This window comes from Ovis aries, chromosome 3 (assembly GCF_016772045.2).
Source record: "Ovis aries strain OAR_USU_Benz2616 breed Rambouillet chromosome 3, ARS-UI_Ramb_v3.0, whole genome shotgun sequence".
Taxonomy (NCBI): Eukaryota; Metazoa; Chordata; class Mammalia; order Artiodactyla; family Bovidae; genus Ovis; species Ovis aries.
The window spans coordinates 102614846-102628451 of NC_056056.1; the positions used below are offsets into that span (position 1 = coordinate 102614846).

At 38.4% G+C, this 13606-nt stretch overlaps 1 protein-coding gene across 8 annotated transcripts in view; it reads left to right on the forward strand.

Moving 5' to 3' along the window:
* MGAT4A (alpha-1,3-mannosyl-glycoprotein 4-beta-N-acetylglucosaminyltransferase A) overlaps positions 1–13487 on the forward strand; it is a 124808-nt gene extending 111321 nt beyond the window's left edge. For all 8 annotated transcript variants that reach the window (XM_060413945.1, XM_015094497.4, XM_060413947.1 and 5 more), the window contains 2 exons: positions 6137–6249; positions 6393–13487. In XM_060413945.1, the coding sequence (XP_060269928.1) occupies positions 6137–6249; positions 6393–6419 (140 nt within the window). In that variant the 3' untranslated portion in view covers positions 6420–13487. The remainder of the gene's footprint in view (positions 1–6136; positions 6250–6392) is intronic.
* The last annotated feature ends 119 nt before the right edge of the window (positions 13488–13606 follow it).

Here is a 13606-nt window from a genome sequence, read left to right on the forward strand (position 1 = left end):
CATACATATTTAGAACCAGAAGAGAACTGTTGGGTGATGAGACCTAGGAACTGGTAGAACAAAAGCATGCATCAGAAGCAAAAGCAACTGATTTTTTTTTCAACCGAATATAAAAAATCTGCTCCCTTAAGAAGCATGCTTTAGTGGAATAATGTGTGAGGGGCTTCACAGACCTTCTCCTAGTGAGTCTACCATAACTGGTAACAGTTATTTTCCATAAAAGCACACCAAATGAAGAACCATTTACTTATAACATCTGAATCTCAGTAAAAACATTAAGAGTCTGTGGCATTAGAGGGACTTCCTCGGTGTTCCAGCAGTTAAGACGTCACCTTCCATTGCAGGGGAATAAAGGTTCGATCCTTGGTCAGGAAGCTAAGATTCCACATGCCTTTTGGCTAAAAAATGGAAACATAAAACAGAAGCAGTATTGTTACAGATTTCAATAAAGACTTTATTTTTAAAATGGTCCACATCAAAAAATCTAAAAAAAAAAAAAAAATAGTTTATGGCATTGGAGCTCTGACCATTGCCTACTCTGGCCAAGCTCAGTGACACAGAAAATCCTCTCTGCTTGTCCAGCCATGATTGCTGAGTCCGCCTCCTGCCAGTTCCTGCTCCAGGGCAAAGGCAGGCCACCAGCACCTGTCATCTCCCCGCGCCCAGCTCCCTGTTGCAGAAGCACTATCCAGACCCTTGGAGACCTGAGGGTCCCTTCCTCCACCCCACCTCCACTCCTAGGGCAAAGTTTCACTGCAGGCCTGGCAGGGCATGAATTCTTGGTCCCCATTGCCTCTTCCTGCCCACTGGGCCCCTCATGCTGGGAGAAGTCAGCAGGACATGAAGGGCTACTGCTGCAACCCAGAGGTTGTACACCTCTGCTTGAACAGCAGGAGTGTCATTTTCCCCCAGCTGCTGTCCTTGCCAGGGATCCTGAGCAGTGGTGCAGAGGTATGCTCCAGGGGAGAGGCAGCCCATCAGAACAAGGAGCTCCGTAGCTCGCCTTAAGGGGACTGACTTGGAACAGAGCTTGGGGAAGTTCATGCCCAAGGGTGCTGTGGAATATGATGGAGATTTATGGTAAACAATTGGGAGGAAACTGGTAGCTAAACTGTAGCCCATACAGTAGGTCATGACAGAGAGAACCAGAGAAAGAGATAGGTAATAAGAATCCTCTTAGGACTTTTCCTGGCCATCCGGCGGTTAAAACTCTGCCTTCCAGTGCAATGGGAACAGGTTCGTTCCCTGGCCAGGGAATTAAGATCCATATGCTGTAGGGTACAGTTGAAAAGTTAAAAGAAAAAAAAAAAAAGAAGGTAACTACTATCCTAAATTTTGTGGTTACTGTTTCCATCTATGCTTTTAATATGCATGTAATATTCCCCTGAATAATACATAGCCTTATTTTGTTTATTTTAAAATATAAATGATTGTCATTCTGTAATCTATCATTTTTTGTCTCTCACCATTGTGAGATTCAACCATGTGGCTCTGTGTATCTATGGATCATTCATTTTCACTGTTGGATAGATCTCCAGAGATGATTACATTACTGTCTGTTCTGTTTGGTCATAAAGTTTGTCTTCATCTTTTTGCTGGTCTGAAAACTTAAGCACATGTACTAGAGCTTCCCTCCAGTGTATGCTTAGAAATGGAAGTGACTCACAACTTCATCATCTACAACTTTACTTCATTCTCTTTATTCTTTCTTCATTCTTTTAATTGGCTGCCTAATATTCCCTTGTATTAGCATGTCCTGATTGAATTAGTCAGTCTGCTAATCATTGCTACTAAAATCGTTTGCAATTTTTGCTACAGTCTATATGTGCTTTCTGCACATGCTAGAGTATTTCTTCAGTATAAAATTGCTAGGTGAGAGGGTTTTAATGAAGCCAGTCTTATCATTTACTAATTATTTTTCTAATTAAATGAACTCATCAGGTGACAGATTCAGGTATCTCATAAGTTAAAATGTTTCAAAATGTTAAAATGTTCCACAGTATTTTTCAGCCCTGAATCCACTTCCTAACTAAATATTAAATAGTACTGTTTTCGTAGCAAACATTCCCTCAGTTCAGTTCAGTTCAGTTCAGTTCAGTCGCTCAGTCGTGTCTGACTCTTTGCGACCCCATGAATCGCAGCACGCCAGGCCTCCCTGTCCATCACCAACTCCAGTTCACTCAGACTCACGTCCATCGAGTCGCTGATGCCATCCAGCCATCTCATCCTCTGTCGTCCCCTTCTCCTCCTGCCCCCAACCCCTCCCAGCATCAGAGTCTTTTCCAATGAGTCAACTCCGCACATGAGGTGGCCAGAGTACTGGAGTTTCAGCTTTAGCATCATTCCTTCCAAAGAACACCCAGGGCTGATCTCCTTTAGAATGGACTGGTTGGATTTCCTTGCAGTCCAAGGGACTCTCAAGAGTCTTCTCCAACACCACAGTTCAAAAGCATCAATTCTGTGGATATACTTTTATGAAATAAATATTAATAATTTTTAATAAAAACATTACTTAGGAAGTTCATATGTTGAATATTTCCTGTGCAGATGATATATGTAAATGTGTAATTGAATCACTATGCTGTGCTCCTGAACACTGTAAATCAACTATGCTTGTGTGCCAAGTGGCTTCAGTCGTGTCCGACTCTATGACCCTGTGGACTGTAGCCCGCCAGGCTCCTCTGTCTATGGGGTTCTCCGGGCAATTAGAATACTGGAGTGGACTGCCGTGCTCTCCTTCAGGGGGCCTTCCCAGCCCAGGGATCAAACCCTCATCTTTTACATCTCCTGCGTTGGTGGGTGGGTTCTTTACCACTAGTGCCACCTGGGAAACCCCAAAACTATACTCCAATATAAAATAAAAATTAAAAGCAAGAATAGACATGATTATTCAAGAAAATGAGTATAAACTTTACCTGTATGGTTTTCAACTTGTGTGTCTTATCTTATTATTTGAGCCTGGTCATTATGTTTTGAGACTTGATAATTGACGCATCATTTAACAGCACAAGGGTTAGCTGCTTGTTTGAATGGCCTGTGAGCAAAGAATGTTGAAATTTTTTTCATTGTTTATTCTCATTGTTAAGTGGTTGAAAAAAATAAGAATAGTACTATGTCATGATATTTAAAAATTAGAAAATATTCCCATTTCAGTGCCCATAAATAGTTTGTTTAGAACATAGCCACGCTCAGTTGTTTCTGTGTTGTCTGTGTGTGTCTTTTGGCTACAGCAGCAGAGATAAGCGGACGGTTGTCAAAGAACACAGTGGAATATGGGTTCTTTTTACAAAGTTAGATGGCACATCATTGTGTTGACTTTGTAAAGGAACTGTACTAAAGAGTATGTTACCAAACTAACCACTCGCAAAATATCCCCAGCTCACAGGAAAGCAATGGTCAGAAAAACTAGGAAGTTTAAAATACATCTCCTCACTGAGAGCTTCTTCACAAAAATAAAAGATTCTAATGAGGCTGTAACCAAAGTGGCTCACATGTTAGCAAGCAAGAAATCCATTCACCAGTGTTTAGCTGTAACAGCCAGAGATACGTGTACAGAGAAAATAATCTTATTTCAGACCATTAGACTTTCAGTAGTAACTTTTGATTGAGGAGTTGGGGACCTTGAGAGCAATGTCAGTAATCAGAAGGCAAGCAAATTATTTGAGTAGTTTTTTTTTTTTTTTTTTTAGCTTGAGTTGATAGATAGTACTGCCTTATCTGTTAATAACTGCTGCCTTGCTATTTGGAGTCAATGCCAGGTTTGAAGTGACTGAAGAATTGGCCTCTGCGAATAGTCTGTAGAGAACAAGGGCAGGCAAGAGTTTTCAAACAAGTTGAGAAGACAAAATTTGTACAACCTGAAGCGGAATCTGCTAGGATGTGTTGCAGTGAATGGTGGTGAAAATGATACTTGTGTAGGAGAAGGGTCTGATGGACAGAGTTACGAAGCTTGCAAAACGAAGTGTTTGCTGCTGTATTTAAATGGAGAACCAACAAGGACCCGCTGTATCGCATATGGAACTCTGCTCATTGCTAGGTGGCAACCTGGACGGGAGGGGAGTTTGGGAGAGAATGGATACATGTATATGTATGGCTGAGTTGTTCTGATATGCACCTGAAACCGTCACAGCATGGTTAATCAGCTATAAATGTGAAATAGAAAGTTTTAAGAAGCCGTAAGATGCTTCAAGCCCGTAGTTATCTTATTATGTGTCGATAGATGCTTTACAGAGTGTTTAAATCTGTCATGTATGATTAATTTATTGAACTAGTAGTATTGCCAGTGAATTTTATTCACTCTCATTGACTTCATCAACATCAGTTCTGTGAATTTTTGTCAGAAATAAGAACTGAATATTCTGACTTGCCCTACCAAACAGCAGTTCTGGGGCTTAGCAGTGATAAAATTTTATTTATTTATTTTTAAGCTCTGGAATAAGAATTGAAAATTTTCCAAGTGAGAAAGTTTTTGAGTGCCTTCGACTATGGTTATCTTTTTGAAAATAAGTTTTTGCTTCAGACCTGATAATGTTTCTTAGTGAATTCAACCTAAAATTATTAAAACAAAACAGTTCTTATGTGTAAAACTTATATTTCATTCAAGTCACTTTGGTGACACCAAACTGCAGGAAATATCAAGCTAATTGAGGAGGTTCCACCTAACCTTTGATTGGAAGTGATTCATCTGTAATGTTATGATAAGGTAGATATCTTTTGAAGAAAAGACTCTTAATAGAATTTGATGCAGATACCTTCCAAGTCATGGATATGCTCCATTAAATCTTGTGCTTATGGATTAGTCATGTTATTTGGCAGTATCTTATTTAGGCTGTGTGAAAGGAAAGCTTAAAGGTATATCAAAATCTCATACGTTATGTGGCAGTTTGGAGGGGAGGAGAGTCTGGGGGAGAATGGATATATGTATATGTATGGCTGAGTCCTTTTGCTGTTCACCTGAAGATATCACAACATTGTTTATCAGCTATATTCTAAAATAAAAAGTTTTTTTTTAAGTCAGTGGATAAGCCATATCTTTTAATGCTATACAAATTATTTCAGGACTTTTTTTACTTTACCAAAGAGTGTTGCACAAATGTTTAATAGTAAGTAAATATGGATTGAGAAAAATATTTTAAATTGAAAAATAAATCTCTTCATAAAAAGAAGCCTCATTATAGATCCACATTAACAGATTAATATTTGTGATCAATTTTAATAAGGAACATTGAATTTGAGTACCAGTTAATTTAAAAAAAAGATACTGAGTTATTTTGAATTTCAAAATAAATAAAAAAGACAAAATACTTAGTTGAAAGTTTGAATTTCATCAATAAAAATTTTATGGAAATTAGTTTTTCTCTTTTCCTGTAGAAGTACCTGTGTGATATTATCAAATGCCCTCTTGACTCACAAAGCCTAAAATATTTACTATCTGCTATTTTAGGAAGTTTGCCAATCTCTGGCTTAGAGCAGTGTGACTCAGAACAACCATTTTTCTGACACTTTTTCAACAGTGTTTTTGTTTTGTTTCCTTGCTGTTTCCTCACAGCAAGAAAAGTAGAATAGAGAGCTTATTATCTTTTCTAGAAGATCTTGGTCCTTATCCTTACAGGAGAGCTTTATGAGCTTGTCATTTATAATGGAGTTTTATATTAGACCTGCCTTGAGGATGTATCATCTCTTAATTCCTCCTAGATTTGACCTTGGAAATCACTCAAGGCCAACCATTGTGTGTGTGTCTAATTAAGCAGTGAAATTTGTAACTATTGACTCAATCCTCAACGTAGACTGAGAGATGGGAAGGAGTATGTTTTGTAAGGCTTGTAAGTCATATTTTACTAAAAACTTGTGTTAGTTGATGTCAGAATAAATATATTTACTTTTTAAAAATTTGCAATAAGAAAATGTGTAGCTCTGCCTGTTAAATAGGTTGCTGCTCATGGTTTAAAGCATGTACTACTTTGTGAAACATTTAAACCTGGAATAAAGGGAGTAGGAAGAAAACAGACTCACCCATCCTTTGAGTAAAAACATCTGTGGAAATATTTCTTTGGTGTTTTCCTTCCCTGCTTTAAGTCAGTGATTGTTTGTGCTTGTTTCGCTCTTACCCCAGCAAGTGTTGATTTTTCCTTTGCAGGGAAATTTGAAAACGGTATTGCGGAAGGGATGGTGGATCCCAACCTAAACCCCATTTCAGCCTTCCGACTTTCAGTTATTCAGAATTCTGCTGTTTGGGCCATTCTTAATGAGGTAAGACAATACATTAAATCAGTGAAACAGCTTAGATTCTCCTTTTTTTTTTTTTTTTTACAACATTTGGATTTCATACTTAAGGTTTTTTTCGAATTGAAAATTGATTGCCATATCATGCTGTTCACTATCTTGTATTTCAGATCCATATTAAAAAAGTCACAAACTGACCATCTCTACTAAGAAACCAACACATTTTTTTCCCCTGTGAATTTGTTGATTAAAGACAGCTGAGCACGTACCTTTTTTTGGTAACTTGAATTCTACCTCTCGTGAAATCTACTGTAGATAAATGATTGTCATATTTCCACTTGGAAAATGAATCTCCCACGGATAATTGTATTCCTTTGAATCTAAGCTGTCCTCCAGTTTTAACTCAACTCAAACGTTTTACAGTTACGACAGCCTGTTAATATGACTTGTACTATTTTGGTATTATACTAATACATAAGAGTTGTACATATTGTTACATTCATTAAATTTGAGAAAAATTAATGTTAAATACATTTTATGAAGGGGGTACTTTTGAAGTTCATTTATTTTAGTATTATAGACCCTCTTTTATAGATGATCAGGGATTATATATATATATAAATATATAAATATACATAAAATGTTATGGAGTTAATTTATTAGAAATACTTAAGAAGTACATATTTTTGTGCAGTAAATTTTTGAATCAATACTTTTTTTGAAAACCAGTTACCTTGCTTTTTTAAGTTCTTTCTATATTTTTCTTTGGAAATGCAAACATTACAAGTTAATGCCATTTTTCAAATGCACTGCCATTTAAGAATGATTCTAGATTGATTTCCTAACTGAAGTACTTTTATAATCACAATGATTCTGAGCAAAATATTTTCAAAGTCGTTTGTCATTCCTTAAAGCCAGGATTTTAAAGACCAATGTCCTTCTTGAGGGTTATTTTACTATACTATGTATGGTGTATAGCCACAAAAAAATCAGTCTGATAAATTTTAATGTGCAAGGGTAATGCATTTCTACCCAAATTACCATACACTGAAGTCATTACATTTCCTCTGATATGTAAAATCACAAACTCTTCTTTCTGTATTATTCTTTGTCTAAAACCCATGAATTAGATCCATTTTCTCTTGATGCTCTTATATCTGCACTCATTCTGAGTTCTGACAAAATGTTTTCTAGGTAATGCTGTTGTACGAGTCACAGTTGGTTTAATTCTGAAGAAAATGTGATTGTAATGGTGGGTTTTTGGTGAAGGGTATTGTAACAGGTGTCTGTTTTTTAAAATAATTTATTCGGTTGCAGTATGAACTTGAAAGTAAATTCACATCCAAAGAGTATTTATTACTCTTAAACCTGCAATTCCACATGATGTCATTACTGTAGACAAAAATATTATCAGCCTTAGCAGTCAGTGATCTTAACAGAAGTCTTTTACAAAATTATGAATTATCAACATCAGTTCCCAATCACTGTGGTGTCCTCAGGTGGGCTGCAGGCAGTTACAGGTGTGCAGAGGTTAAATCCTCTGGGCTTTCAGAATAGCCCGTGGCTGAGGCCTTGGGCACTGGAGGTTCTAGCTGGTTGCCTTTAGCTTGGAGAAGTGTCACCTATAATACCCAGCAGGCTGAACAAATAGCTTTCAAACAGCCTTATTTTCTGTACAGGGTCATGCAGTGAAAAAGGATGGAAAACACAGATAGGGTACAATTTTTTCCACTACTTGAATGGTTCTTGATTTAAAAGTTACACGTTGCCAACAATGATTATTTTTATGTCAAAGTCCAGTTAAACATTTCCCTCAAGGTTTTTAAAATTTATTTCGTATTTTCTTTAATTTACCTTTTCTTCCCAACTTCCCTTGACCCAGTGCCTGGCAGGGAAATTTCACTGGAAAAGCATAGCCTCTCATTATAAAACATTGGAACCAGCTTCACATTCTAAATTGCTGCTCCAACAACTAAGTGTCAGGAGGTAAAAATCTAGAGGTGAGTTTAGAACCCCCTTGTTTGTCTGCTTCCCAAGTAGCCGACTTTGACTTGAGGAAGAAAGGCCATGCTCTGAGAGTCCAAGGAGGTGACAGTAACTGCAGTTCCTGGCCCTTTGTCAGGGTGTATGTCTTGAGACTGAGCCTTATCCAAGCAGCTCTGCAGAGCTGAGGGTGAAAACTTATTAGCTCATCCCTCCTGTTCCTGAGAAGAGTTTTAGCCACATCTTATCTTTCAAGGACTCCCTTGTGCACCCCTTTCTTCCTGTGAATTTGTTACCAGTGCCTCATTGAGCCCAGAACACTGCCTGACACATGGCAGGTACCCAGGCAGGGTCTGGGGTGGGGGACCAACTCTGCCAGCCCACACTCCTCTTCCTTTTCCTGCACTCTCTTCAGCTGCTGTCCTTGCCACACACTTGCACGCATGCGAGCACACACACAGTCTCAACTGTCTAGTTTCTGTTTGTGGGGTGTGTGTGTGCACAGACGTGCACTCACTCTGACCAAATGTCAAGCTCCTGTGGGCAAGTGCGTACATCGTGCTTCCTGTCCATACCGGGCTGTACAGGTGTCCATGGAGCCTCTTGTTTGCTGAGCTCCCCTCCCCTGATTTCCACTAGACAATTAGAAGCTTGCCAAGGACAGGCAATTCTAGTGGTTGCCCTTAAGAATCATGTTAGGGACTGAAGTACTGGGACAGAAGATTAGGGAATCTGGAACAGAGAGGAAGTAAATACTTGACCTTGAATGGATGCTGAACCACTTTTGCCCAAAGCAGGAGTGGGGAAAAGTGTGTCAGGTGGTGGGACTAATGTTGCTTTTCTGTGTGTCTTTGGCATGGTGTCTCTGGAGCTCTGCTGTCCTCTACAGTAGCCGCTGGACACCGGGCAGCTACTTAAATTAATAAAACATTCAGCTCTGTAGTCACACTGGCCCTCCCTATGGCTGGTGGCCCCTGGATCAAACAGCACAGATACAGAACGTCTTCATCATCCCAGAAAATTCTATAGGACAGCACTGTGTCGAGTGCTAATATGAACATTTTAGAATTCAGAATAATGAGTTGCAATCATGAAGCTGAAAGCAGACATGCAGAATATGTCCTAGTATAAATGATGAGTATTTGCGGGGAGAAGAGAAAGTTGAGGACCCGTTTCCAGGTGTCTGAGATCCAGCTCTGAATTCTTTGCTCTCAGTCTCATGCGTTCTTTACGGCTTTCACTGTTTCTGCTATTGGAGTCCAGTAAGACCTACAACTTGAAGTTGAGGTTCCAAAGCTTGTGATTGACAAGCTTTGGAAAACATGAATGCACGTGGATTATTTAGCACGCAGGCTCTAGACGTGTGTATAGGTTAATTCAACTGTTGGAGATGTCTTTTATAGCTTTTTTAGATCAACAATTGCATCAGTAAATAATTAGAAAACCGTCAGCAGTCCTGTGAGGTCGTCTCTTAAATGTGTCCTAGTAATGAAAAAATTGTCTGCTAACAGTGCTGTCCGCGGAGCCAAGTGTGATTATATGCAAACAGCATGTTTGGAAAGATTGCTCTAATTGATAGCAGTGTGTATTTGTAGCAGCCAGACTTCTGTGGATGACCCCCAGTGACTTTGTAGATTTTGAGTGTATGTGAAACCTGTGAGTATGATCCATAATTATGTTGTACAACAAAAGGGAGATTATCTGGGAACCGCTAACCAAATCATGTGGGCCCTGAGTTTTCTCAGGCTGTCAGCAGAAGTCAGAGATTCAAAGCAGGAGGACTTGAGACACCATGGCTGGTTTCAGATGGGGGCAGCCACATGAGGAGATATGCCTCTGAAGGAGCTGAGAGGCCCCAGCCGGCAGCCAAGGGAATGGAAACTGCGGTCCTGCAGCCACAGGAACTGGACTCAGCCAGCAATCTGAAGGAGTCTGCAGATTGACTTTGCTTCAGCAGCCAAGAGCCTGGTCCCCACCAGCACCTGGATGCAGCCTTGTGAGACCTTGAGCAGAGAGCACAGTCCTGTCTGCCTGGACTTCTGGCCTATAGACCTGTGAGATAATAAATGGGTATTGTCTTAAGCTTTTAAATTTGCCATGATTTAATGCAGCAATAGAAAATGAATATGATATTTAAAAGAGGTGAAGCAGAAAAGTCTTCCTATTTAATTCCTTCTGGTGTATTTATTTTTATTTTTTAAATTGGAAGATAACTGCTTTACAATATTGTGTTGGTTTCTGCCATACATCAGCATTAATCAGCCACAGGTATACATATATCCCCTCCCTTCTGAAACCCCCTTCCGCTCTATCCCCCTAGGGATAGAGCACCAGGTTGAGTTTCCTGAGTCATACAGCAAATTCTCACTTGTTTTACGTACGGTAATGTACGTTTCCATGCTATTCTCTCAATCCGTCCCACCTCTCCTTCCCCAACTGTGTTCACAGATCTGTTCTCTATGTCTGCATCTCCGTTGCTGCCCTGCAAATAGGATTATCAGTACCGTCTTTCTAGATTCCATGTGCATGTGTTAATATACAATATTTGTCTCTTTTTGACTTACTTCACTCTGTATAATAGATCCATCTCTAGGACTGACTCAGATGTACACTTTTTTATTTAACAGCTGAGTAGTATTCCACTGTATATATGTACCACAATTTCTTTATCCATTCATCTGTTGGTGGACATCTAAGTTGCTTCCATGTCCTAAAAAGTGCTGCAGTGAACATTGGGATTACATGTGTCTCTTTCATTTATGGTTTTCTCAGGCTGTATGCCCAGTACTGGGATTGTTGGGTCATGTGGTAGTTCTATTCCTAGTTTTTCAAGGAATTGCATTACTAGCTGTATCAATTTACATTCCCACCAACAGTGCAAGAGCGCTCCCTTTCTCCAGATCTTCTCCAGCATTCATTGTTTGTAGGTTTTTTACTGATGACCGTTCTGACTGGCATGAGGTGATACTTCCTTGTAGTTCTGGTTTGCATTAATAATGAGCTATATTGAGCATCTTTTCATGTTTGTTGGCCATCTGTATGTTTTCTGAGAAATGTCTGTTTAGGTCATCTGTCCATTTTTTTTTTTTTTTAATCCGTCCATTTTTTGATTGGGTGGTTTTTCTGTTTTTGAGCTACATGAGCTGCTTGTATCTTTTGGAGATTAATCCTGTGTCAGTTGTTTTGTTTGCTTATTGTTTTATTTTCTCCTATTCTGCGGGTTGTCTTTTAATCTTGTTTACTGTTTCCTTTGCCATGCAAAAGCTTTTAATTAAGTCCCATTTGTTTACTTTTGTTTTTATTTCTATTGCTCTAGGAGGTGGGTAACAGAATCTTGCTAGGATATATGTCAAAGAGTGTACCATGTATGTTTTCCTGTAAAAGCTTTATGGTTTCTGGCCTTACATTTAAATCTTTAATCCATTTTGAGTTTGTTTATTGTGTATGGTGTTAGTAAGTGTTCTAGTTTCATTTTTTTACACATAGTTGGGTTATTTCTTGATAAACACATGAATAAAGTCTTATCCTACCAGATTATATATCCAAGTCTCATCTGGGATTCTCTCCCGAAGACCTCAGTTAATTTTCATTGGAAGGTTGTGGGCAAAAACTTGTAACAGCTTAGTAGCACATTTCATAAAGGAATTGCTAGCATGACATTGCAGGAGCAGGATCCAAGGCATATTTTTCCTGGAATCAGCATCACTTTATGTTGATTTTGATTGTTCTGTCAGTTATTATTAAGAATGGACAGTGCTATTTTAAATAAGCTATTAAGAGGAAAAAAAGTATGCCTTTGTGTAGAGATCAAATAATCTAATCTGTATTACTTTATAATCTAAGCACAGATCAAATCCTATATGTGCTAAGCAAAGTTTTGTAATTCACATTTATTTTCCAAAATACTTTTGCTCCCCAATTGTTAATTGCTGGTTTAATTTTGGTTTATCCATATTTCTTGTGCTTCTTTGACTATATTGCCATAGCCCTGATATAAGGAAAGTTGAATGAAAAGAAAGAAAATGAGAGGCTAAGGTGATTAAAAAGTCAAGAGATTTGAGTCATAATCGTATCTGAAGTCCTAAAGAAAAGGAAACATTTCCAAGCTATGGAGCACTGTTTAGTGTGAGATTTTGTTTGAGAATTGTGTATCTTTAATTATTAATCTTAACATATATGTGGCCTAACTAATATGCTTCACTTCTTCAATGCATGTGAACCTACAATGCTGAAGAGACCACTACAAGAATATTACTAAAAAAAAAAAAAAAAAGGCATTTTTTATATTTATATACTTGTATCATCAACATCTATACAGAAACTTTGACTCTTCTTACCTGAAACACTCGCTTCACCTGTTAGGGTGCTAGCTAGAGCATTTCCAGAGGAACAAACCAGAAAGGGCTGGAGCTTCAGAGCATGAGTGGGCAATTTAGATGTCATTCAAAACATGTAAACTGGGTGTTGGACTGGAAACAGTTTGTGTGGAAAAACGTTAGGAACTGTGGTGCTAAAACTGTTCTAGAATAAGGATTATCTGTTGTGGGGAATATTCCATACTCTTGGAATCGAGGAAGGCTGTTTAATTCACAGCATTAGTGATTAGCAAATTGCCCTGGAATCAAAAAGATTTGGTACTTGAGTTTGCTAAGCATTCCATTATTTGTTCGAAATGCTCTGTTTGCTGAAATTTGGGTGAAAATACCTTTTTAAGACAGTCTCTGAGCCTTAATGATGGCCAGGGTCGACGGTACTGTAAGATGCACTGCCAGCAGATTTGACGTTTTCAGTGTAGTCGGTCGTGTTTTCTAAGCAAGATTGTAGAGATCAGCTGATTAAATGTAACCATTGCTTCATTTATGGGATGAAAGACTAAAGCATTTCTCCTTGAGAACAAACTTTGTTTGGAAAGGCTGTCTTTGTGATTGGGGGTGTTTCTGGAAGCACCCCTGGGAGAAGCTGCCTGAAGAACTGCTTTTCCAGGTTGTACCAATGTTGTTTTTTTCTCCCCCTGAAATATATTGTACATAGTTTCCTTATAACATCTTCATTGGTCGGATTGGTAATAACTGTAGTAATATTTTAGGTCCTGTTGGATTTTCAAAGGCAGATTATTTATTTTCTAATTTGCTGCTAAAACTGAAAACCTGATAACTGGTCCCGTTGACTGTGCCTTCATCACTGTTTCTCTGTGCCACAGCCGTTCATGTGTATTTGAAATAAAGAAGTTTAAAAAGCCATGTTGAATTCAAGACTCCTAATAAAAAACAGGTAAAACTTCATGAGTACCAAGCTTTTTTATTATTATAATTTTAACACTGATATATAATAGCTTACCGGGACTATTTCCTGTTAGAAAACAATAGTAGATTTGTGTGTTTTGGAAAGTCTTTAAAGAAAA